This window comes from Lutjanus erythropterus, chromosome 13 (genome assembly GCF_056507025.1).
Source record: "Lutjanus erythropterus isolate fLutEry1 chromosome 13, fLutEry1.hap2, whole genome shotgun sequence".
Lineage (NCBI taxonomy): Eukaryota > Metazoa > Chordata > Actinopteri > Lutjaniformes > Lutjanidae > Lutjanus > Lutjanus erythropterus.
The window spans coordinates 8,758,844-8,782,319 of NC_139329.1; the positions used below are offsets into that span (position 1 = coordinate 8,758,844).

The 23,476-nt window shown below is 42.5% G+C and overlaps 1 protein-coding gene across 5 annotated transcripts in view; it reads left to right on the top strand.

Moving 5' to 3' along the window:
* Window positions 1-23,476, top strand: part of hipk2 (homeodomain interacting protein kinase 2) — a 102,999-nt gene that overhangs the window by 59,487 nt on the left and 20,036 nt on the right. For all 5 annotated transcript variants that reach the window (XM_084735104.1, XM_084735102.1, XM_084735105.1 and 2 more), the window contains exons 3-5: window positions 15,153-15,276; window positions 15,933-16,052; window positions 17,943-18,029. In XM_084735104.1, the coding sequence (XP_084591230.1) occupies window positions 15,153-15,276; window positions 15,933-16,052; window positions 17,943-18,029 (331 nt within the window). The remainder of the gene's footprint in view (window positions 1-15,152; window positions 15,277-15,932; window positions 16,053-17,942; window positions 18,030-23,476) is intronic.

Sequence of the window (23,476 nt, forward strand, 5' to 3'; positions counted from 1 at the left end):
GTGATGACATTTCTAATTCTTGTCAGGGAAGAATGCAGCGTGACAAACGGCGTTAAGAGTGTCTGAAGGCACAGCGGGCAGGCGGCATGCTGGCGCAGATAGACGGACACGAGTCTGAGGAGGACAGGCTCATGATCGGCAGTCGCCTCACCTTTCCCGAAGGACGCTCTGGAGGACGGGGGCGTGTGCGTTAAGGGATCTATGCTTTTTCTTGTATGCTTATGTGATTGCTGTCATGCATGCATGACATTAATTGTGTCAGAGGGATGGAGGGGGGTCAAGTCGTTGTGTTGGATTAAGATCTGACCACATCTGGGTGACAATGGTGATCAGCCTCTGTCAGTCTGTCCTATCCACTCTCTAATTAACCATGAGCCTGCTACACTCCAGGGACTCACTGAAACATGCACACATACACCACAAAGAAGAGAGGAGCCCTGTACACAGACAGACTGACACACAGTGAGGCAGGCAAAGAAACAGAGAAGGAGCGAGCTCGTGGAGTCGTATCCAGGAGGTCTCTACCTCCCTGTGTTAGGTTTTGGAGAGAGGTGTGGAGCTGCTCTATAGGACCTGTGTGAGGTTTAGTTACAGCTCTCCGTGGCCCTGTAGCTTGTCGCGAGGCAGCGCAGCCTTGGGCACCAAGAATTCATGTCACACACAGCAGAATTTGATTAGGCAGGAGATGGTATTACTGCCCGACTGGGTGGGAGGAAGGAAGACGGTAGTCAAACAAGGGATAGTGATAGAGAGGAAGGAGGGGTGAAAGGGGTGGGGGTGGGAGGAGGTAGAGAAATGTAGCGCATGTACTGTATGTCAGCGCATGCTGGGGTAGAGGGGGATTTTTTAGTCTGCCTTGCAAATGTTTCCCCCATGTGCTCTTTCACTTGCCCCAGAAATAAGGAACTAGTCAACCAGAGCAGCGTTTATGATTGAAACTGTGTATGTGCATATGTGTGTGTTTGTGTGTATTGAATGGCAGGGAGACGTATGTCATTACAACAGTAAGACGGCGCCCCCATGGCTCCTAGCTATATGTTCTCAGGCGCCGCATTTCAAATGGATTTTCGGCGTCTGTTGTTTTACCACATTTCCAGTATGTACGGCTCCGGCAGCCGACCACATTGATTGTGCCCCCTCTTTCTCTCCGATATCACTTGATCTCTGTCTTAGTCACCCTAAATCAACAGAATGGGGCGTATCGATGCAAAGCCTTGCAATTTTTTTGCTCTGGACCGTATTGGAGTAAAGTGACTGCTGGAGGAAACCAGACAATAAAAAGACAATAATGCCCATCAAGCAGACAGCAGAAAATACAGACAAACCGCAAGAGAAAGAGACAGACAGTCAGTCAGCCAAGCACGCAGATGAGATTGTGATTGGTTTGCCTAGCAGTTTACATAACTGTCATACTGGGCTTTTTGACTGAAAGGCAGTGAAAGAATATGACAATATGATGAACAGTCTATTTTGCAGTTTTGGCCTGCATGGCTGTGAGCTTAGGTGACCAGATGAGGATGGGTGAAATTCGGGACAAGGCGTTGGGTGTAGGCATGTCATGTCAGAGGGATTAAAATAGAATGATTTGTTATTATTATTATTATTATTATTATTATTATGAAGATCTGGTACAGATTCTGAGGATGATATGAAACACGGTGTCCTGGAACAGGTGACAGTCCTTTTAAACATCTTTCCAACATCTAAAATTTTCAATATGCTGTCAGAGCTCACTAACACATTTTTTAAAAGATTTTTTTTTTTTTTATTACAACTTTCTCCTGCAGTGGCAGGAATATTTTCATGAATTCATATGTTGTTCCTTTCATCTATTACTTTAACAGTTACGAATCAGGATTTGGGACAACTGCTTGTAATTTGGCTTCCACCCCAGTTTTGGACAGTTGTAGTTCAAAATATACATATGAAAACTATATATGAAACTCTGTTTCATATATAGTTTTCAGGTGCAAGTAAATGCAGCAGGAGATGCTAGATGCTCTAACACATATAATTTAATCATCTGTTCTGAACACATTTGGGCTTATGAAAAAAGACAGGTATAAAGAAAAATGTTTGAAGATTTAAAAATTGTTATTCCCACTTTTAGATATTTCTAGTAAGCGCTTTGCTCATGTGCCACAATAATGTAATCTTTTTGAGTTGAGATATCTTCATTTGTGTGCTTTTCCATGTAAATATTGGTATATGCGATTGCTTGCAATTTAAGGTTGTCAAAAGCAATGATATGTCATTTCCACATGTTTAAAACAATATAGTACAAACAGCTGATAGTGCTGAAAACATCAAAGCTATAAAAAAGAAAAGACCTAACTGGTCTCACTCAAGACATCTTTATTTTCCTGCCTGAAATTTGGCGTACAGCACAACAAAACAAGACAGGGTTCGGTGACTTTTTCAGGACCAGCACTGTGTGCTAGTTTTTAATTTAAAAAACCCCATCATGTATCATTTTTATATTAGTATCATATGAAAGTTAAAAATATCTGTATTATGACAATCCTATTGTGATTAAATCGGCCTATATTTTCTGTGAGATCGCGGTAATAGTTGCGGCTTGCTTGCACCATGCTAGACGGATCGGAGCCCAGCAAAAGGTTTAAGTCAAGCTCACTGAATCCCTCGTAGGCTCTAATTTGCTGAAGTGGTAAAGGCTTTGGTTTAAGCATCCCCCTGCTACGAGCAGACACAATCTCATCTGCCTGACTGACCGCCTGCGCCCATCTGCAGACTGCGTCTTGCTGCCTGTTGTGCTGCCCTCCTGTCTGTTTCGGTGAACGTCTCAGCCAGAGTGACAGGCTCGCCAGCTGGTTAAGCTGGTTGACTGAGTGACTGCATGTTAGAATGTGTTATCATCTGTCCGCATTTCTGCCTTTAGTTTGGCTTTACCCACTCCTAGCAAGCGCTCTGTGTGACCCACATATTTCCCCTGGGCTTGTTGACAGTGGAGAGCAGTGACTAACAGAGTATGAGGGTGCGATGGCATCATTCTGAAGGATCAGCAGCAGCGATTTAATACTTTCCAAGAAACTGATGTACTTTTTACTGCCAGGATGTGATATCAGTTACCCATTATCAAGTTATTATTTAGAGATTCTGCTAAAGTCTGATTTTCATAGAGAGTCGAGTTAGTCAGAGTCAAGCTTCTCATGCCTGAGGGTTGGGTCAGTGTCTGGCCAGTGGCTGGTAGACTGCATGGCCTAATACTGTCTGGCTGTCAGTCCACCACCCTAATAGGGCTGGAGAGACTCGAGGCTCCGTCTCTGCGTCCCCTACATCTTCTCGCCAGGCTGTCTTTGCAGAGAGCATCACCGCATGACAGATACCCATCATTTCCCGATCGCAAATCCTTCCCGGCATTCTTCCCTTTGACAAGAGCGGCAGAAGGGACAGAATATGTGTGCGTGCGTGTAGGTGGGTGGGTGTTGATCGAGGCGGGGGGGGGGCATCCATCTTACATTGTTTTTTCCCACCCCACCCTCTCCATCTTCCCCTGCCTCATCTCCTTTCTGTCATTTCTCCCTCCCAGTTGAAAGAGGTCTGTCCCTTTGACCCCTGCACAAGGCGATGGGGGTTGGGGGAACGGAGGGTACTGCAGGGAACCGCTAGTTGCAGGTGGAAATGAGATGTATTACTTATAGCATCAGCCACGTGCTGGAGAATATTAACAACCACAGTAAAGAGGTAATTACCAACTGGGAATGTTGGAGCGCTGCATAGACGTCGAAACGAACAACTGAGCTGTGCTGTAGCTACTCTCGTTGTTTGTTTTTTGTAGTTAGCATTGCTAATGGAACAGAGGGAGGAGAAAGAGAGAGGGTGGATGGAAAAGAGTGCTACAGCCCCTGTTATGGGGGGGGGGGGGTCTCCATGGCTGCAAATGTATTGCCAGTCCAATAAAATATGTGTTTAATGTTCGATGTTACCTAACAGTAAATCTGATATGTTATCTAACACTGCTATAAACACAGTCATTTGAAAAACAGCTTGTGTGTGTAATGACACAGGGTGATGCCATGTGAGAGAATGTGGTATATTATCCTGTGTGCTAATATTGACCGTTCCACGCTGTGACGACACGGCTCCATGTGCCATGTGTGCCACCGGCTCCCTGCCCACTGAATATTTCATTATATAAAATGCCTCAAAGAGGAGGGTGGGGTTACATGTGACATGGTGAGGGCAGAGGGACAACCTTTGATACACAAATGCTAAGTATGTTAGCTCTCAGTTACAGTTTACTCCTCTGTGGCTGCTGAGCCGATCCGTGCCTCGGACTGTGTTGAATCAGCACCAGCCTACACACAGCTGTCACCCATATTTTACATTAACCTGCTGGGATGCATTTGATTTGCTGTAATCACAACTTTCTGTTGAAGTTGAGTTGCTAGTTTGTTTATGCAATTTACCTGTTATCCTGGCAGTCCCATCATGCCCTGCAGTGACTAATTCTTGCATGACGATCTCTTTCTTTGCATTAAACTTACCCTGCATTCACGTGATCCACAGATGGTCTGCAGTTGGGAAGTGATTAATCCAACTTTGGTGTGTCCATGAGCTTTTAAAGGAATAATATGCAACATTTTCCTGAAAAAGACAAAGTTTAGACTCACATAAACATAATATCTCTCAATAACATAAGGCCTACTAGAAAAGTGAGGTGGTTACTGCATCTGTAGAGACACCTGGCTATATTTTCTTTTTTATCATTTTTTTTTCTTTTGCTGTGCATAGGACAATTTACCAACCCAAAACATCAGTATTTCACGTCCAGGGGATAAGATTTAACAGTCAGCTATCTTTATGATGTGTTTGCAAACATTATTATGTTTTATATTTATCTGTATATTAAGAAAACATGAATACTACAAAGGGTAGAGTAAGGTAGAGTAGGGTCAACTAAACATTTTATTGCGCTCCCTGTGTTCCTACGTATGTGACGTCAACAGCTCGTCAAGTTGTGGAACAAAGTTTTCACCGTCTGTTTCTCCGTGTTAGCTGGGGAAGACACAAATCATGTAGGAGTAGCAGGTCACATAACTAAGCGAAAATGTCATCTTGCTGTGTATTTAACTTATTTTTATCACTTTCAAAACAGAAAAATGCAACCGAAAACCTTCTGAATGCAGTTTTTCTTAGAGAAGCTTTACACAAACAAAATAAAACTCACCAAAACTGTCTTGGTCAAGTCTTCCCGCTGTTATAATAATCACCAACTCTGGTTTGGTTGAAAGGAATCATGGGAAAGATGTGAAAAAAGTCTGCTCCTACAGGCTGCTTTCCTCTCACCTGTCCTCTGGTGCGGTCATCCATCCAGTGAGTCATCATGTGCGGGTCGGTCAGTCTGCTCCCACTGGTTAAGGTGAACTTTTTCAAGTAACACTCATGGTCCTGGAGAGTGAGTGACAGTATATATTCAGAAGAGCGAGCTAGCTAATGTGTTTAGGGAGTTATCCTGCCTCCACCTTAGCTGCGTCCACAAAAAAGTCATAATGATTACCAAAGGAAAAAGGGTCTATTATTACAACACCACATGAATGTAGTCATACTCTCACCATCGTTCCTTTCTATGCTTTGATTTTCCTTGTTGTAATGCATGGCTACGCTCACAAAGAATGCTAATACCTTCAACAGGTGAAACAGTGGCAGCCTTGTCAGCACTTTCGCCGTGCCTTCATCTCAGAGTCAGAAAAAGAAAAAGATGGAGGGAGGCTTGTTTTCAGGACCTTGAACACCAGGAATGTTGCCCCTGCTCAGGGAGTGAGACATCTCTCAAGGACTCTGTGAAAAAGTTTGCCTTGTCCAGATACCCCCACCCCTCCCTCTTTTTCTACCCCTGAACCACCTGGAACACCCAGTCTTAAGATTTAAATGCCATCTACTGCCGCTGCCTACATGAATGTGCATTTACATGAGTGCAGCCCCTGGCTTGTGCACCGTGTGGCAATTTCTGATGTGATGAGAGCAGGTGACGCAGTTGGGAATGTATACTGTGTTTGTGCATTTGTGTGTGTGTGTGTGTGTGTGTGTCTTGGGTTGGGGCGGGTTCCTGCGAGCCACAGGTGCACAGTAGGGGATGTAACTCTGCACATTGATTTCACAGTCAGCGACCACCATGCAATATATCTAGAAAAGTGTTTCTCTATGGTGCATCTTCAAAGAGGCTGTGGAGGAACCTTCGAGGGCATGAATATGTAGATGAAGACCCCGGGGGAGGAAGGGAGTCATTCACAGGGCCGACCACAGCCTTTTACATTAGGCAAGGGCAGAGCGTGGGATGAAGAGAGGGGAAGAGGCAAAGAGAAGGGTGGAATGGGGAAGAAGAGAAGGAGATAGAGGGGAGAAAAGTTAATGGAGGGCTCTTTTCTCATGAAGTGCTTTTTCCTGTTAGCACCGGACATCTAGCTCGCTCCCCCACCAGCATGAAGTCATAACAAAGCTCTCAGTATACCCTGCATAAGATCTTATACAGCATTTCCACTGGATGGTATGGCTCAGCTTGGCTCAGCTCAGCTCCACTCAACTCTGCTTACTCTTTTTTGGTTTTCCATTGCAGATAGTACCTGGTAGGGCTAAATGATTTTGAAGAAATATATAATTACAATTAATTTGACTGATATTACAATTGCGTTATGATTTGGAAATGATCATTTTTACATGATTATTCTCATATTCATTGAAAAAAACATTAAAACGAATATAGTATTATCTTTTTCACTGATCTGTACTAAACAAAGATGTTTTCTGAAGTCTAGAGAATAATGTGTTGATGAGAACATCTCTGCAGCACCACAATATTTAATTTAAAATGGTATTTTGAGACACTTTTCATCTTTAAAAAATGCTGTGCATCGTGCAATTTGAAAATTGCAGCAGACCATATTGCGATTTCAATCAAATTTTGATTCATTGTTCAGCTCTAGTGCCTGGTACTTTTTTTTTTTGTATTACCTCGGTCGAGGTTCAAAGTGAGCTGAAGCGATACAAAAAAAGAAAACAGCACAGACCACTGATTGGTCAAACTAGTTAGTGTGTGGTTGAGTGAGCTGAACAGAGGAAAAGGCAAGAAGTGAAGCTGTCAATATGGCAGAAAATGTACGGTTTAGGTTTGCTGAAGGCTGCAGCTTGTATTTTGTTTCCCAACTGATGGAATAGTGTTGCTATGACGACCAGGTCCGCATACGTTGAGGGGGATCCTATCTGCAGTGGAGGTAGAGGTACCAAAAGTAAGCAGAGTTGAGTCGAGCTGTACCATGCAGTGGAGAAATGGCATTATTTACTAGTATAGGTACTTTACTTACAACTCCCTGCCTGACTATTGAATAAAACACAGTTACGTAAGGACCAATGATGATCTCTGGGAAATGGAAAGAAAAGAGATCAAACCCATTACCATAGACTGGCTGACCCGTGTGTGTGTGTGTGTGTGTGTGTTGTGCATTTACGTGTGTGTAAATGCTGCAGGGTTCCAGGGATCCATCAGTCTTCCGTCTGGAGCCAAGCTAAGGGAAGGTCAGCCTGATGGATACATCCTGACATGCACACAGCCTGTGATGTCAGCTGTGTGTGTGTGTCTGCGCAAGTGTGTTCGCGTGTGTGTTTATGTGTGTGCGGGGGCTGGCAGGCTAGCCAAGCGCAGGCACGGTTCAGCAGAGCAGAGGGCGGACAGGCAAGCGGGCGGGGAGGGAGGCGCTAGCCTGGCCTCGGCGCCCTAGTTTGAGGGGTTTGAAGGGGGTTTTGCTGGCAGCGGGGCAGTGAGGAGGGGGAGGGTGGCGGGGCAGGGCGAGGTGTAGGGGTTGGCTGGGCTGGCAGAGGGGGTGGTTGAAGGGGCTGAGGTGTAGGGGGGTGCACTGGGGTGGCAGAAGAAAGAGTCCATTCATGAGTCGTGCCATCTCTGGCTCCCAAGGGGACTGGGGCTCATCAATGACCAGGCCAGCTGGGAGGATGTCAGCATGCAGACTCTCTCCCTCCACCTCCCTCACTCAGTCTCCCTCTCCGTCCCACCCTCCCTCTTTCTTTTGTCAAGGGCCAGTGCTGTCAGAGCCACTAGCCCGAACACTGAGGCCTCTCATGCAGCCGGGTCCCCATTGAAAAGCAGAGAAAGCCTCTGGCTAGTCGGGGGTTTGCACACCGTCTGTACTGTATGTGACATCTACGGTCTGCAGCAGCGAGAAGCTCAGCACCACCCTCTGAGAGGCACCGTCTGTGGTAGCCATGCCAACTGGAGATGAGCGAGGTGGGGTGCAGCTTAAAGGTTGATAAATTGGCAGTGTCAGCTGAATGTAGCACGCTCAGATGGTGTGTATCCAAGCACCTCAACTCTGGAGATTACCAGGTGACAAGAGTGTAGTTCTAAGCCTCGCTGGTGGTGTGGCTCTCCATCGTGAAGTTTACATTTGTGGCTGAGATTGAAATGTCCCAGCAACTGTCAGATTGACTGCTATGAAATTTGGTACAGACATATATTTTATCAGGATGAATTGTAATTACTTTTTTCACTTTTCATCTACTGCCATCAGATGAAGATAAATTAATAAATTAATTTGTTGTTTTTGACCAAATGCAAAAGTAAGGACATTTCCATCTGTCTCAGCTGTGGGTTGTGTTCATACTAACTAGGGCTGAGCAATTTAGCTGAAAAATGTATCATGATGAAATATTTCATTTCAGTCAGTAGAGATGATATTTATCATTTTTAATGATCCACACTGAAAAAATAGAACTTTGGGATCCACACAAAGAAATAAAGCTTTTTTCTAATAATTTTCAAAGCAATTATGTTAAATCAACCTGTTGATTTGATTTGAAAATACATTTGTGAACAATTTTCTTTTTTTGTGTATAACCACACTGAAAAAAGTTTGGTGATTAAATTACTTCAGTTTTTGTTTTTTTTTTGTTTTTTTTTTCAAAAATAAAGTTAACAAGTTAGATGAACACAATTGATTTAAAAAAAAATAAACTAATTCATTTGTGTGTTACCAATTGATTTTTTTACTTTGTCCAACTCCAAGTGTATTTTTAGGAAAGAATTAAAAAATAATAATAATAACCACATTATTTAGAATTTAAATGACCTGATTTGAATTTAACTACACTATTTGTCAAGTGACAAAGGTTAATAGAGTCAATAGAGATTAAAAAATGACAACAAAAACTTTTTCACTCTAAGGTGTTTCTGTTGTTGTGACCAACACACCTGTTAAATGATTGGCTGTTTGTGCATCACTCATAGCATCAAGGGATATGATTGGCTGTTTATGAGCTAAGACATATTTGTTATGTGCTTTCATGGTGGTTTTCATTTAATGCATTAAGTGAAACTATTGAACATTTTATTGAACAATTTTCTTTTTGATATTGATGAAGTGTCTTTTAACATCAGTATGTTAGCAGCATCATTATGGCTTATGTTAACATGCTGATGTTAGCAGTTACCCACATGTGCCTAAGAACTTCAAAGAGCCATTTGACCTACTTTGACCCACAAAGAGACACTGACAGACAAAACAGTAACTCCTTATAGACTTTGAGTAAGACACGATTCTCCTGGTGTTTTAGTTAAGTGTTGAAATACCCCAGAATTCTGTTGACCACTAACACCTGGCTGCTCGTGTGCTGTTTTACCTGCAGTAGAGATTAACTCTGGCATCTTATTTAGCATCTAAAACTGAAATGGTAATATCTGCATGACTTGTCAATCTCTTATACTCTACTACTTTAGGAAGGAAAGGGGGACAGGAAAGGAGCAAGGTTTGTGAGCTGCGCAGATGTGTGTGCTGTTTATCACTGCCAGTGAAAGGCCTGCATCAGCAACAGCTGTGGGCCGCTTTGCATGCGATGGCAGCGGTGCATTGGTAGAGGCGAATTTGCATTTGTGGTTTCATATCATGAGCAACGATGTTACTCCCTCTCTCTCTTCCTTCCTCCCATCCTCTGGTCTCCCTCCCTCTCTCTCTCTCTCTCTCTCTCTCTCTCTCTCTCTCTCGCTCTTCTCTCTCTCTCTCTCTCTCTCTCTCTCTCTCTCTCTCTCTCTCTCTCTCTCTCTCGCTCTGTCTGTCGGCCTTTTGCTGAACGGGAGGAGCTTTCTGTGAGAGGCAGAGGAGCCATGAGAACAGCCTAAGTAGAGCACTGGAGCATAACCCAGGAAGGTTCAGGCTGAAATGGATCCAAGCATAACATCAACAGGAGCAAATCTCTCCATCACACACAAGGGCAAAGTCATGTGGTCATGGCACACAGCTTTGCACACATGCATAGAAAGACGTAACACTAATCACAGTCAAATCAAAGTGGGTTTTGTTGAAGATGGCTGTTGTGAAAGCTACCTTTCTTTTAGAGATGTATCAATCCACGTTTGTCTTTTCTGATCCAATACTGATACTATACTGATAGCAGCACTTTTTGCTCTATGTTTATTATTATCATTATTATTATTATTATTATTATTATTATTATTATTATTATTATTATTATTATTATTATTATTATTCATTTATGTATTTATTTTTACTACAAGTAGTTGTAGTAGATTACATGGGCTTGAAACTAAACTTCAGTCTGGACAGGCTGTGTAGTTTTTGTAATGTAACTTTTCTAGAGACAGCCCTCATTTGCATTGTTTCCCATGATGCACTGCTGAGTTTAAATGTTCCATTTTTTATTCCGAAATCTTTATTAGTATTTGTAATGTGTTTGTTTGGAATATGGTGGTAATTGTAATTTTTGTGCTTGTTTATTGTTACATCATGAGTGAGGCAGCTAGTATTTTTTTTTACTCCAGCTGCATTGTATCATAACAATTTTAAAGGTGTTTCCTTATATTAGAAATTGCAAAGTAGATGTGAAAATCGCTATTCAGCTTGCAATTTGAACTGCTTACATCACTACAGGCCCTGATACTTATATTGGATTGTCTCTACTTTTTTTCATATGAAATGTTACACTGGGTCAGCTCCACTTGAGCTCAGTTTTTGTTTGTTATTGAGCTAGTATGAATTACATACCATGACGGTGACTGGTGTTAGAAGTTACTTAGTTCACTGGCTTAGTTTCTAAAAATGGGGTGAAAGCTGAAGGTCCTGTGGTCTGCATGTGTCCGCTAGAGTCACAGTGATCTGAAGGACCATCTGATGAAAGGGTTTCCTGTGGCTTTCATCTCCACAATGCGTTTTGATAGGAAAGAATTTCCTCGCAGCTCAGTCAAAAACAGCCTGATATTGTGAGAACAGCATCCACTTTTTTTTTCCACAAAGGCTCATACATTTTTTTGGTTTCTCAAAGTCAAAGAGGTTTTTGGAGAACTCATACTCATGCAAATAAGGGGGTATATGTTATGTGTTTTTGTGCTGGAATGTGTGAATCCTATTTCGATGACAAATGCGCTGCAGAGCTGCTGGATCAGGCACGTGGCGCTGGGCTGGGCTACAGTATATTGGTTTCATTATATCATAAAAATACTGCAGAACACACTTTCTGTGATGATGATGGAGTGCTGCCTGCTGCTTCCATTATCAACTTCTGCACAGACAGCATGATAAGCCAAGAGCTGGAAGTACAAACAGTGGTATTTGAATATATAAATAGTGCATAATCCTCACAAACTTCTGTCTGTTGTTTTGTGTTTGTCTAAGAGTTTTTGTCATTTAAGTGTTTAAGTGATCTGACTTTAGTTTCTGAAGACTTCAAATTGAACTAAACTCCAAGGCAATGCTGGATAATAAGATGGTTAAGTGTGTTTATGAATAAGTGCTCATGGATTCCTCAAGTTTGATTGAGCGCATCTCCTGCTGAAGGTAAAAGGGACACACAGCCTTAATGGAGGACCACTGCTATTTGTTTTAACTACAGACAGTTGAAGCCAGAAGTTTTGCATCCAGGAGGTTGTCGTCTTGTTCTTTTGCAACCAGAGCTTACGCAGCACTGACAAGAGTGTGGAACTAGTGGTTGATGCACTATGACTTGGGTGATGCTTAGTTTTGACTTGTCTATGAAGTAGGAAATAATAGTGGCCTACCTGGTCACAGTCTTTCACATATTACAACTTTGATTTGTGTTTGTTTGATTTGAGTTCTATGAGTCCTTTGTGCTGCATTGGACAGACTCACTGAGAATGGCTTGTCAATCATCGTACAGCACGTTAAAGCAGACCCTACTTTATTGTCTATTTTACTCTAAATAGGACTAATTTACAAAATGAATGTCATGCTGTATTGAAGAAGACTTAAAACTAGTGATTCAGACCATAAAGTCATTAGGAAACCATTTACTGAGGTAATAAATCAAGTGAGAATCAGGGTAATTTTCTCATAAGACTCCACACAACCTGACTTATTATGGCAGCCAGCGGAGTCACCCCCCCACTGGCCGTTAGAGGGAATGCAGATTTAAGACATTTCACATCGTCCACTTATTCTGTCTGATTTTCAACTTAAATTTTTCTAGTGTGCTTGCCTCTCTGTACGTGTCCACATGGGTGCAGGACAGGTGTTATTGTTCCCTCTCCCTCATGTCCGCAGTGAAACTCCAGCAATTCTAACAGGCTGTTAGAGGAGGATCACGCTGACCTCGGTCCCAGTGTCCATCTCGTCTCTTTCCTAGACTAGACCTCGCTGTTCCCTCTGCTATCGCCTCCTGGCAGGCTCCTTTATGCCTCTTTGGCAGCCCCTTGATAGACGTCTCGGCTCATTGTGTGTGAAGGTGTCTTTGTATTGGTGTGTAATGGTGCCCTAAGATACTGTTGCTAGAGTGTTGTCCTGGTGTCTGTTCCACTGCTGCCCCCGAGACCCCAATAACCACCCCGTGTGACAGGAGCTCCTCACTGAGCGGAGCCCTGCTCCCCCTCATTTGCTTTATTTGTGTCTCCGCCGCTCTTGAACTCTCTTCCACTTGTTTCGATTTTGTTTTTCTTACGTATCATCAATCCCGTCGTCTGCCTTTCCATATTAAACACATCTCAGTATACAAAGAATTGCCTGCGCCCTCTTTTCACTTTGCCTTTTCATCAGCGAGTGGCAAATAGAGGGCAGTGTGCTACAGTTGGAAATTTGCTTTTAAGTACGTGAGGTATGTTCATTCATTCTCCGCTAAACCCGAGACTGCTTCTTACCCATCAACCCCCCTGCAGGCCTATAAAGTCCTATAGCGTCCCCCCCCATGCTGTTTTCCACATTCTCTGTTTCCCTGGTACCTACAGTTCCAGCAGGACCGAGGCCAGGCCCCCTCACTTCTCTCTCTCTGCGACCAAAACCCTGCCAGAGCCCGCCTAGGCTTAGGGGGGGAGCGCTAGCCTAGTTACCATGGTCACGGCAATCAGCATTGTGAACTCGGCTATGAATGAGCAACTTTGCAAGATCAGCCCTAAGCTCCTGTGATCTGTGTGTCATGCTATTAATGTTACTAATAGATCGAGAGGGGTTTCACTTTCAGCAGTCTATATTGAAGTTACAGATTCAACATGACCTGTTTCTGTTAGTGGAGATCGTTTGGAGCTAAGTGACAAATTTCCCCACTAGGTAACACGGTAAACCAAAAATGCCCCCCTCCCTGCAGTGATGACAGTCACAGAGAACCTCTTGAAAGGGCTTTGGATTGTTAGAGAGCAGAGTCACTGTGTTCGTGGTTATTTTAAGCCCCATCAGAGACGTGCGCTCACAAGAAGTGCATTAGTCTTTCTGACAGGATATAAAACATGTTGAATGAAACTTGGGAATTGTTGTGGACTGTAGTGCTGCTCAAATAACCGAAACAATATTTCTTCTTTTTTATGAAATCATAGATATTTATCTCTTCTACCGCTGAAATTGTCTCTTTGTGTATTGCTGCATGTGTATGTGTGTATGTGGCTGCCCTGATGAAGCTCATTGCATGCTCTACAGAATATTTGTTGGTTTTATTTTCGTGGCATAATTGCTTCCACATTGCTCTGTTGCTGTGGCCCGTGAAACTCCGTGAACACACTCCTTTACCTCAGTGCCGTCCCTGTGTCTGACTATCAGGGATGAAGCTCAGGGATTGGTTCTGCATGGTTATCAATCAGTTATATGCACTTTGGAAAGAACCTAAACATGTTCCTTGAAAAAGGAACACCCTATTGACTGCAACTTTAGTGAGGGATAGATTTTTGTCAAGGCTGCATTGAGTGATTAACGTTAAGATAACATAACAGCCTTCAGACACTGAAGATTCATGAATTGTGTAGATATGGAACTGTGTAACGGTGCGCACGAATCTGTGTGTGTGTATGTGAAATTAAATCGCATTGGCTTCGGGATTGTTGCTAAAATTTGTGGACGCTCTCCAGCTCACTCCTACATATGCAGCGTAGATTATTTCCTCCTCTGACCTGTGCGTACTACACTGGGCTGCTCTCCATCAGCTCAAAGGAGGTGTGAAAAGAAGCTCCTCACAAGGCTTCTGCAAATATGACTTAGTATCGAAAATGACAATGTAGTCACGTCATACTCACAGTAGATCTAATTTCTTCCTCTTTCTCGCTCTTAAATATTTAGGATGGGCTTTTAAAACCTCATTAAATCATAATATAACTGTATATTATGTTGCACCAGACTTTTAAACCAGCTTAAAATGAAGAAATTTAAATTTAAACCTCAGTTTTGTTGTCATCAAAACTTTATGATACATCTCTTCTTTCTTTCACTCCAGCTGATCTGTTAAAACAGTCTGCCAGTCTCTTTTTACTTACTTTTGTGTATTTTTAATATAGGTCTTATATAGGTTTTCTCTTCCAAGCTATCATGAGTAGGCTAACTAGGCTAACTAACATTTTAGCAAGCTAACAAAAAATGTAGCCTTTCCTTAACTGTTAAGCTAGCTAGCAAACAAAGTTAAGTTTGAGCAGCCAAATACTTATTTATTTATTTATTTATTTATTATTTTGGATAAGCAAGCATCTCCATGTTGATCAGTAAACTTTGATTTAAAAAAACAGAGATTAGTTTTAATTGCGTAACAGAGCTGTTTTAATGTTAAATCTGGATTTACTCAATTTAAACCTGGTTTTACTAAACTCTGATTAGAACTGATGTTTGCTGGTGAAACTCAGTCTTACTGTGAGAGAAAAAAAACTTTCTGATTTCTGAGCATCCTGTGTGTTTTCTGTGTGTCTACAGGGCTCCGGAGATCATCCTGGGCCTGCCGTTCTGTGAGGCCATAGACATGTGGTCCCTGGGCTGTGTGATAGCCGAGCTCTTCCTGGGATGGCCCCTCTACCCCGGAGCCTCAGAGTACGATCAGGTAACGTGTTAACGCCTGCCTGGCCCTTCAATCTGTTTGTGTGCTAGCATACCCACGAACCAGAGTTCATGCTCAGTTATGTTTATGCATTTGTGTGTGTTCTCTCTCCATGAGCGTGTGCTCGTGAGTGTGTTTGGGAGGGTGGGATGCTTCTCCAATCCCCCTGACAGCCCCTGATGATTCTTGCGCAGCCTCCCTGTTTATCTGAACAGATGCCACAGAGCCACTTGTCCAATTAGCGCAGCCCCTGTGCTCCAGAGCAAGACATTGCCGCGTTCCCTTCTCTCTATCAGTCAGACGAGGCTCAGTGGGAAAACCTTGAGCAAGTTGTGCTCCATCTCTGAACAAGCTTGCCTGATTTTTCACAAGCCCCAAAACTTAGCAAAGTGTCTCATTTACAAGTCTCAAATCAATCTTAGACTCTTGAGCTGAGGTCATGTTTGGGTGCTATGCATATTTCAGCCAGATAAGTCTGGAGTAGTTAGTGTCAGCCTAGATTTTCAAACTGCCAAGAGAACATTCATCTGAAAGTTTTAGCCTCTCTTTGGCATTGGTCGGAAAGATTCACAGTGTTCCCCAATTAAATGCAACTTATGGTTCAATCACGCATATGATGTGAAAAGTCTCACATTTATTTTTCATCTCTTGTCCTTCAGATCCGGTACATCTCGCAGACACAGGGTCTGCCTGCAGAGTATCTGTTGAGTGCAGGGACAAAGACCACCAGGTTCTTCAACAGAGACCCAGACTCCACCTATCCTCTCTGGAGACTTAAGGTACGGCTGCAGTGATACAGATGCATGCACACAACACACACAAATTCCAAGCTGGTAGCATCAACGGCATCCTTCTAGTAACAGGTGATATCTTTGCTGGTCACGTGGGTAATTGACATTCCAGAAACTCATCCATGTTTCTTGCTATAGACAAAGTGAGAGGGTAATGAGAGCAGAATGGATCTATTCGAGAGGATTTGACAAATGGGAGCCTTGCCTGGTGACTCCAGGTCAGAGGGCGTGTGCTCCCACCCCCTCCCACTGTCCCTCTGTGTAGGCCACTCAATAAGTTTTTTACCCCGATGAACTGATGACTTAAGTTGAACTTTTTGCCATGCAGTGAACTTTCACATCGAGTTCTTGACTGTATCGAACTGCAAAACACTGATCCGTCTCTGCAGGGTACGGGAATGTTTTCACCATGTCTGCTCCGCCTAGGCTGTGCCTAAGATTGATCTGTTTTGAAGAGCCGAGTACTTTTGTCTCTCAAGAATCCCAGTAACATACCACACTGACAGTAACTGATGATGCTTACTGGCGTTAAAGGGATAGTTCGGATTAATTTAAGTGGGGTTATATGAGGTACTTATCGATAGTCAGTGTCTTACTTAGAGTTGATGCCAGTCTGCATGCCTCCAGTTCAGAGAGGCGGAGAGGAGCACCAGCACAGAAGCTAAGCAATGTACTACTGTGGATAGAGTCAGCAAAAGATATTTTAGCCAGTTCAAAAAAGGCTGGATAAAAAAAAAACAATATCAGTTTAAGTGTGCACTATATTTAGAATATTTTTACCACTTGACTTTGCCATCAGACAGCCTTGTACAGCATGAAACTAGCGTTTTATAACCCATATACTGCTTTCTCTTGCTGGTCTACCACTGCCTTGATTGGTTAGTTAGTTTGTGTTATTGGGTGACTTTGGTGTTTTAAAAGGATAGTTTAGATTCACTGATTGAACATTAGTACAGTAAACTCTCTGATTGAGACAGTGGTTGATCAGCAACTCCTGTGTTCTGTAAGGTAAAATAACTGATTTTGCCTATGGAGTTTGGTTAGTTTGGAGAGAGATATAGTGTGCACTTAAACTGATCATGGACCTTTTTGAAGTGGTTAAAACACCTTTTGCTGCTGACCCAGTCCACAGCAGGTCATTGCTCAGCCTCAACTGCATGACCTATGGGATTATGAAGCCTTTTTAAAACACATTGTTGTCAGTTGAAACTAGGGAGTTTCTGAGTTCTTGAAGATAAGAGTTGACAGCAGCATTGTGGGGAAGACACAGAGACAGGTTATTAGCTTGCACTCGACACCACTGCTGTAACTCCTCATGATTTTGTGCGTTTGGTATGTAGAAAATCAAACCTCAAGGCTTCTTGACCTCTTTTTTTTCCGCTCTGAAGAGAGATTGCTCAGCTTTAATTTGACCTTGCCATGTGTTTCCATGTAACAGCAGCTGCATGGCTTTGCTGACTGTAATTACAAATCATGTGTTCTGTCAGGAGGTTACCATAGTCAACACACATTAGTTTTGTGTAAATTTGCAGCCTTTGAAAAAGAATGATTGCATGTGTTTATGCTTGTCTGTGCAATTTCATATGGTTTACCTGAAAGTGTGTCTGTGTGGACTTGTTTGAAACTTGTGCGTGTGGTGCAGCTTAGATTCTGTATATTGTCTCAGTGATATAGTGGTGCCTCCACATGCAGTCTCCCCCATCTTCCCTGGTTGTTAGATGAGTGTTTGTGCGCTACCCCAGGGTTGCTCAGAGGGCAAGCTCAGTCCTGCTGCACATCAACAACAAGAGGCTGTAATGAGCCAAATGTAAATAGTGCGTTTCCAGAGGGGAAGTGTGATGGGATTTGAGAGGAACATCTGCTTCTTGTCTCCCGCAGACTCCGGAGGACCACGAGGGTGAGACGGGGATCAAGTCCAAGGAGGCTCGCAAGTACATCTTCAACTGCTTGGATGACATGGCGCAGGTATGCTGTTGCAGCATCACAAAGCATGACATGGACAATACACGTTTTCCTTTCTTACGCTCCATCTTTTGCTTTACACACACCTACCTGCCTCGCATTTGAAGCCTCCGATGATGGGTCTAGCCAGGTCCCAGCCAGGCCAGTTTGATCCATCACATCCCGAGAATTATCTATCAAATATTTGCGATCCTTTAAAATATTTATCCTGCCAAGGCCTGATCTCCAGATGCCGTGTAGCTCCGCTGCTATATAGAATTTTACAGAGTGAAATGAAAACAGCTGTTCGCTGAAACCCCTCCTCAGCTCTGCCTCTGCTCTTCATTTTGCTTAACCGCCATCTAATAAGTTACAGACAGACATTTGAGCTGAACATGTGGTGAGGTTGGTTAACGTGTTTTATATGTACAGTTTGTGTACTTATTTAAGCTTGAGCGAGTGTTGTGGCTATGTCTTCACTTTGTACATCTACAGTGCATGTAAGCATGCTCTCACCCCCTCTGAGTGAGGGTTCAAACTGTTGCGCTCTCTCTGCCTCAACATACAGTCACACAGCAGAGGCCAGTATATTGGCCGTCCAATGTTATCAGTCTGATATTGGCCTTTAACAGCTTTATCGGTTTATATCAGCATATATATTGTCCAATATGCGCATATATGAATACTGTATTTTAAACTTTTTTTTTTAACATATTGTTTTTATAGGTTGACTTTGTAGGCAGTGCTTTATTTGATATTTATTTATTTATTTATTTCAGGTTTCTTATTTACATGCATTTTGTTCTATTTGTGTTATCTTTATTCATATTTATGGGTAATTGTTAATAATTCTGGTGAAAGTTTAATATTTCAGTGCCCTGATATCATTCTGGACAGTAATGTTTATTGTTAAGTTATAAAATATCCTTTCTTCATTATATATCTATGTCACTATTTCATTATTAAATTGAAAATGTTTTCAGTTTAAATAATTGTAGAATCTGTGATTCTCCCAGAAAATATCTTTTTTTTCCACCCAGGCCTACCTGTGCGTGTCTGGCGCATGTCTGTAATTAAAAACACACAATTCAAATACGACACAGCGTAGCTTACCAGTCATTCACATCACCACATTTTTAAAGAAAAAAAAAAAAAAACAGTAATGTGTTAATTTTCACAAATTGGGGCTCCATAATATAACATAATATAATGGCATTAAATCAGATCGAAAAAGAATCATGACTTTAAACTTGAAAATGAAATCGAATCATAGATTTGGAAAGTCGTGACTTCTAACCCATCAATGTTGGAATCAGAGCACAACTGATATGAAGTTTTTGAGACTGGTACAGACACCAGTTTTAGAGGGCAAAATTCACCAAATACTGATATTGCGGCCGACAAAGTGAATGTTTGAGCTGGAATATGGATTATGCAGCGATTTTGCACCGATATAATTATGCAAAAATACCCGGAAGACTGTTTTCTTAAACAAATAACTTTATTAAAGAATATTACATATTTGATATAACAGGTTTAAAAATGTAACATATACATATGCCAACCAACTTTAGGAAGGAACAATTAGAAAATAAAGAATAAATAAAAATACATAGCTAAATTATAGCTGCTGCATAGGAATGGGTCAGGGCAGGCATTTTGAAGAGGGAGAGGAAGAAGAAGAGACAGATGACAAATACATGAGGGTCCGGCGGCAGAACTGCCTGGACCGATAATTATTTAAAACTTCTAAAATTAAAAATGTCTCAAATCATGTGTCTCTAATCCCCAAAGCATAATGCCTAAGTAAGCATTAGCACATTACTTCTGCATCACCCAGGATGCAAACTCTCAACTTCTGTCTCCAAGAGCAACTCATGACCCTGCTGAGCTACATGTCAAGAGACAAACCACAGACAAACCACAGGGCTGCATGTAGGCAAAATCAATCAAAAATTCAGTTTTCAAGAAAAAAAAATCGTAGAATTTGTGTACCTCTTCTAGACAACATATAGATGGCTGAAATTAGTTTTCACAAAGACTTATTGCTCTGTAACTGATGTTTAAAGATGCTCTATTTTCCATTGGCTGCAACAGCTTACATGAGGATACAAGTCAAACATTAAAAAAAAAAAAAATTACCATACTACATGACATACCATGACATCAAAATTTTGTCCATGAACATCAGAGGATTATTTTGCAAGAATTTGCAGTAGCTGTTTACACTACTATTTACAGTAAAACAATTTAATGCATCATCACAAATCTGGCTGGGTTGTTTTTGGAGAACTGTCTGAACATGTGGTGGTGCAGGTTTGGTGTCGATTGAGCAAAAAATGTGGGAGGAGATAGATTTAGTTAGTTTGACAGTTTTTGAAAAAAAAAAAAAAAAGCTGATGAACTTCGAAATTCCTGCCCGCTGAAAGCATGTGAAAGTTTCTGCTCAGCTGAGAGAGTTTTCATATTGGTGCATATTGGTAAACATATACCTGGTACCAATGTATCTGTGATAAGTGCATATCAGCAACTTCATACATCTGCTGGCCTCTAATCTGAATTTCTTTTTCTCCCTTATACCGGCATCATCATCAGCCCCAAAGATCCAGTATCGCACATAACCCTAACACACACACACACACACACACACACACCCACACATTCCAGAAGGTCTATGTCGGTTTTCCAGACCAGCTCAGTGGGACCCGCACTATATTGTGTCTGCATGACTCAGCTGGTTAGCCCCTCTCCCTCTGCAGCCCTGCGCGTCACCTGTGGGAATCTGTTTGTTTAGAAGATCTTACATAACCCCTGGGAAGTGACGTATGCAGCAGCATATAGAAAAACAGTGCTGCTGAAAACACTAATGTTATCTAATGTCACTTTCCTCTATGACTCAGACTGAATTCATCTCTCCACAGTGGGAAAGTTCACATATAGCCATGACATTTTGATAGGACGCGCCTGACACTGAGACGATAGTGAGTGTTTGGTTCACCCTCGCTTGGCCAAATACTGGTTCTGCTGGCAGATATGGCAGCGGTGATGGAAAATTACAATGTTTTTCCTAGGGCCCTCCAAATCTGTGACAGCGCTCCCTTGTCATCATGTACCTCGATCCTGCCTCTGATAATGACTAGCCAAGAGATAAGAATTAAGCAGGTGAATTATTTCTTTTGGAATACGGCCACCTTGGTACACAACCGGCAGCGGCAGCAGCCTCTGGAAAGTGTCCACGTGGATACGCAACACATGTAGTGACTGAAATGATGGAGACAATTATGGTTGTCCAGTAGCGCCTAGGGCCGCTGTCAGGCCTGTCTGGAATAACATGCAGTCGGCTGGGACAAGATAGTATCGTTGCCTGGGCTTGTTGAATTTACAGTTACCACACACACACACACACGTAGACACACACATGCAGCACAGAGTTTAATGAAACCAACCTGCACTGGTATGATATCCCCTGGGTCATCTCTGTCTCCTACGCTTCAAGCTCTGTGTCCCATCTTCCTCTCACTGTTGCAGCAAGACTCAGCTTACTACGAAAACACAGAGGAGGTAACAACAGAGCTGCACAAGCTTAGTGTGAGAGAAAACTGCCCATTTTGCCCTATCTCACTATCCCGACCGTATAAACAAGTCAGCATTGTGGACATCTGTCTCCGCGTGTATAATGGATGATATAGCTGAAGGCCCTGAAAGACAGAGGGGCTGGGTGCCAGGAAGAGATAATGAACCTCCTTTCAGTCGTGGGAAATGTGGGGAGGCTTTAGTCACAAGTATATCTAATTTGACTAAATCAGAGAGCAACTTACAGCAAATGCAGGACCCCGCTTGAGGCCCTGATGTAGACGGAAGGAAGGCCGGCACTGCTCGAAAATGGATTCACTTTGATCTGCACTCCTTCAATATCTCTGCTGATAGGAGTGAAGCCACGGCAGGACGCGCAGCGTGGTCTTCACCTTATCTTTCTTTTATCACGCGCACTTAGAAAGACACTCTTCCTTTCCCCTGCTACCCATCCTGCTGAGAAAATAAAGTTTATGGGTAAAATCTGCACATGTTGTAGCGGTGCTGTAGCAGGAGACGGGCCTGCATCCGGCACGCCGAGCTCGCCATCTCCTGAGGCGTAGCCCAGTCTGCCTCACTGCTCGACATCTGCCGCCCCTGCCCTTACCCCAGAGTGGCGTGTCAGTGGCACAGATGTGGCTCCGTAAACAGCCGTTGACATGCAAGACATGCAAGGCTGACCATGTTAGCTGAAGCCCTTTAAAGGGGTAGTTCGGACTGTTTGAAGTGGGGTTGTATGAGGTACATGTTGATAGACAGTCTATTACCTACAGTAGATTCTGGTTTACACGAGCCGGAGAAGCACAGAAGTGAGGCAATGTACTGCTGTGGACAGTCAGTCATCAACAAAAAGTATTGTAGCTCCTTGTAGCAACATAACTACATAAAAAATCAATATCAGCTTCTACACTATATTTAGAACATTTTCATCACTTTACTTTGCCATCAAACAGCCTTTTCTGATGGGAAATATAAGCCAAATATCACTCTCACCAAACCAACCAAACTCCATAGGTGAAATCAGGAATTTTAACTCACAGAACAAGGGCGTTGCTGGTTCACCACTTCTTCAATCTGTTAGTTTGTTGGTGTCTGATAGCTAAGTAAAGCAGTGAAAATATTCGAAAATATTCTAAATATGGCATACACTCAAATATGTGATGTAATTTTTTTAGGTGGACCTTTTTAAATGGCTTAAATACCTTAAATACCCGTTCATTGCTTAGCTTCCATGCTGGTACTCTCTGCTCCTTCAGACTAGGGAGGCATAGGTAATAATTATTGACAAGTATGTCATACAACCCCACATTAAATAATTCAAACTATCCCTTTAAGTCTGTATTAAGTTTTTTAGTGACCATTTAATTCAGAATTAGAAAATATCACACATTGCCGTTTGCTGTTATTGAAGGAAATCGAAGCATGAAAATATATTTTCTATCCAGCAAGTTCACATACTTTCATTTAATGGATGATAGAAAAATTCAGTCTCGTCTTCAGGGCTTCTTCTTATCCAGTCTGATCACCTCAGCCAACGCCCACCTGCTACTATGCATGTGCAACCAAACTGTGTACATTTTCCAAAGTCATCTCTTCCACTAGCAGAGGACGATGTGATTATTTCTCACCTCATTCTGCAGATTATTCCTTTATCACAGCCAGTGGAGATGGCAAGCAGAGAGGGATGGTTACAGAGCCCGAATAACCTGCATAGAGAAAGAGAATTGAATCAGATTTGCTGTGTTGACTGGCAGCACATCTGATAGCCCCTGGAGCAGGCCTACAGATAAGCGCTGCGTCTTTATTAAAAACAGGCCTGCTACCTCTGCATGGCAGTCACAATAAACAAGGCTGCCTGTCTGTTGCCTCCGTCCCTGTCTGTGTCCTCGCGCTGCCTG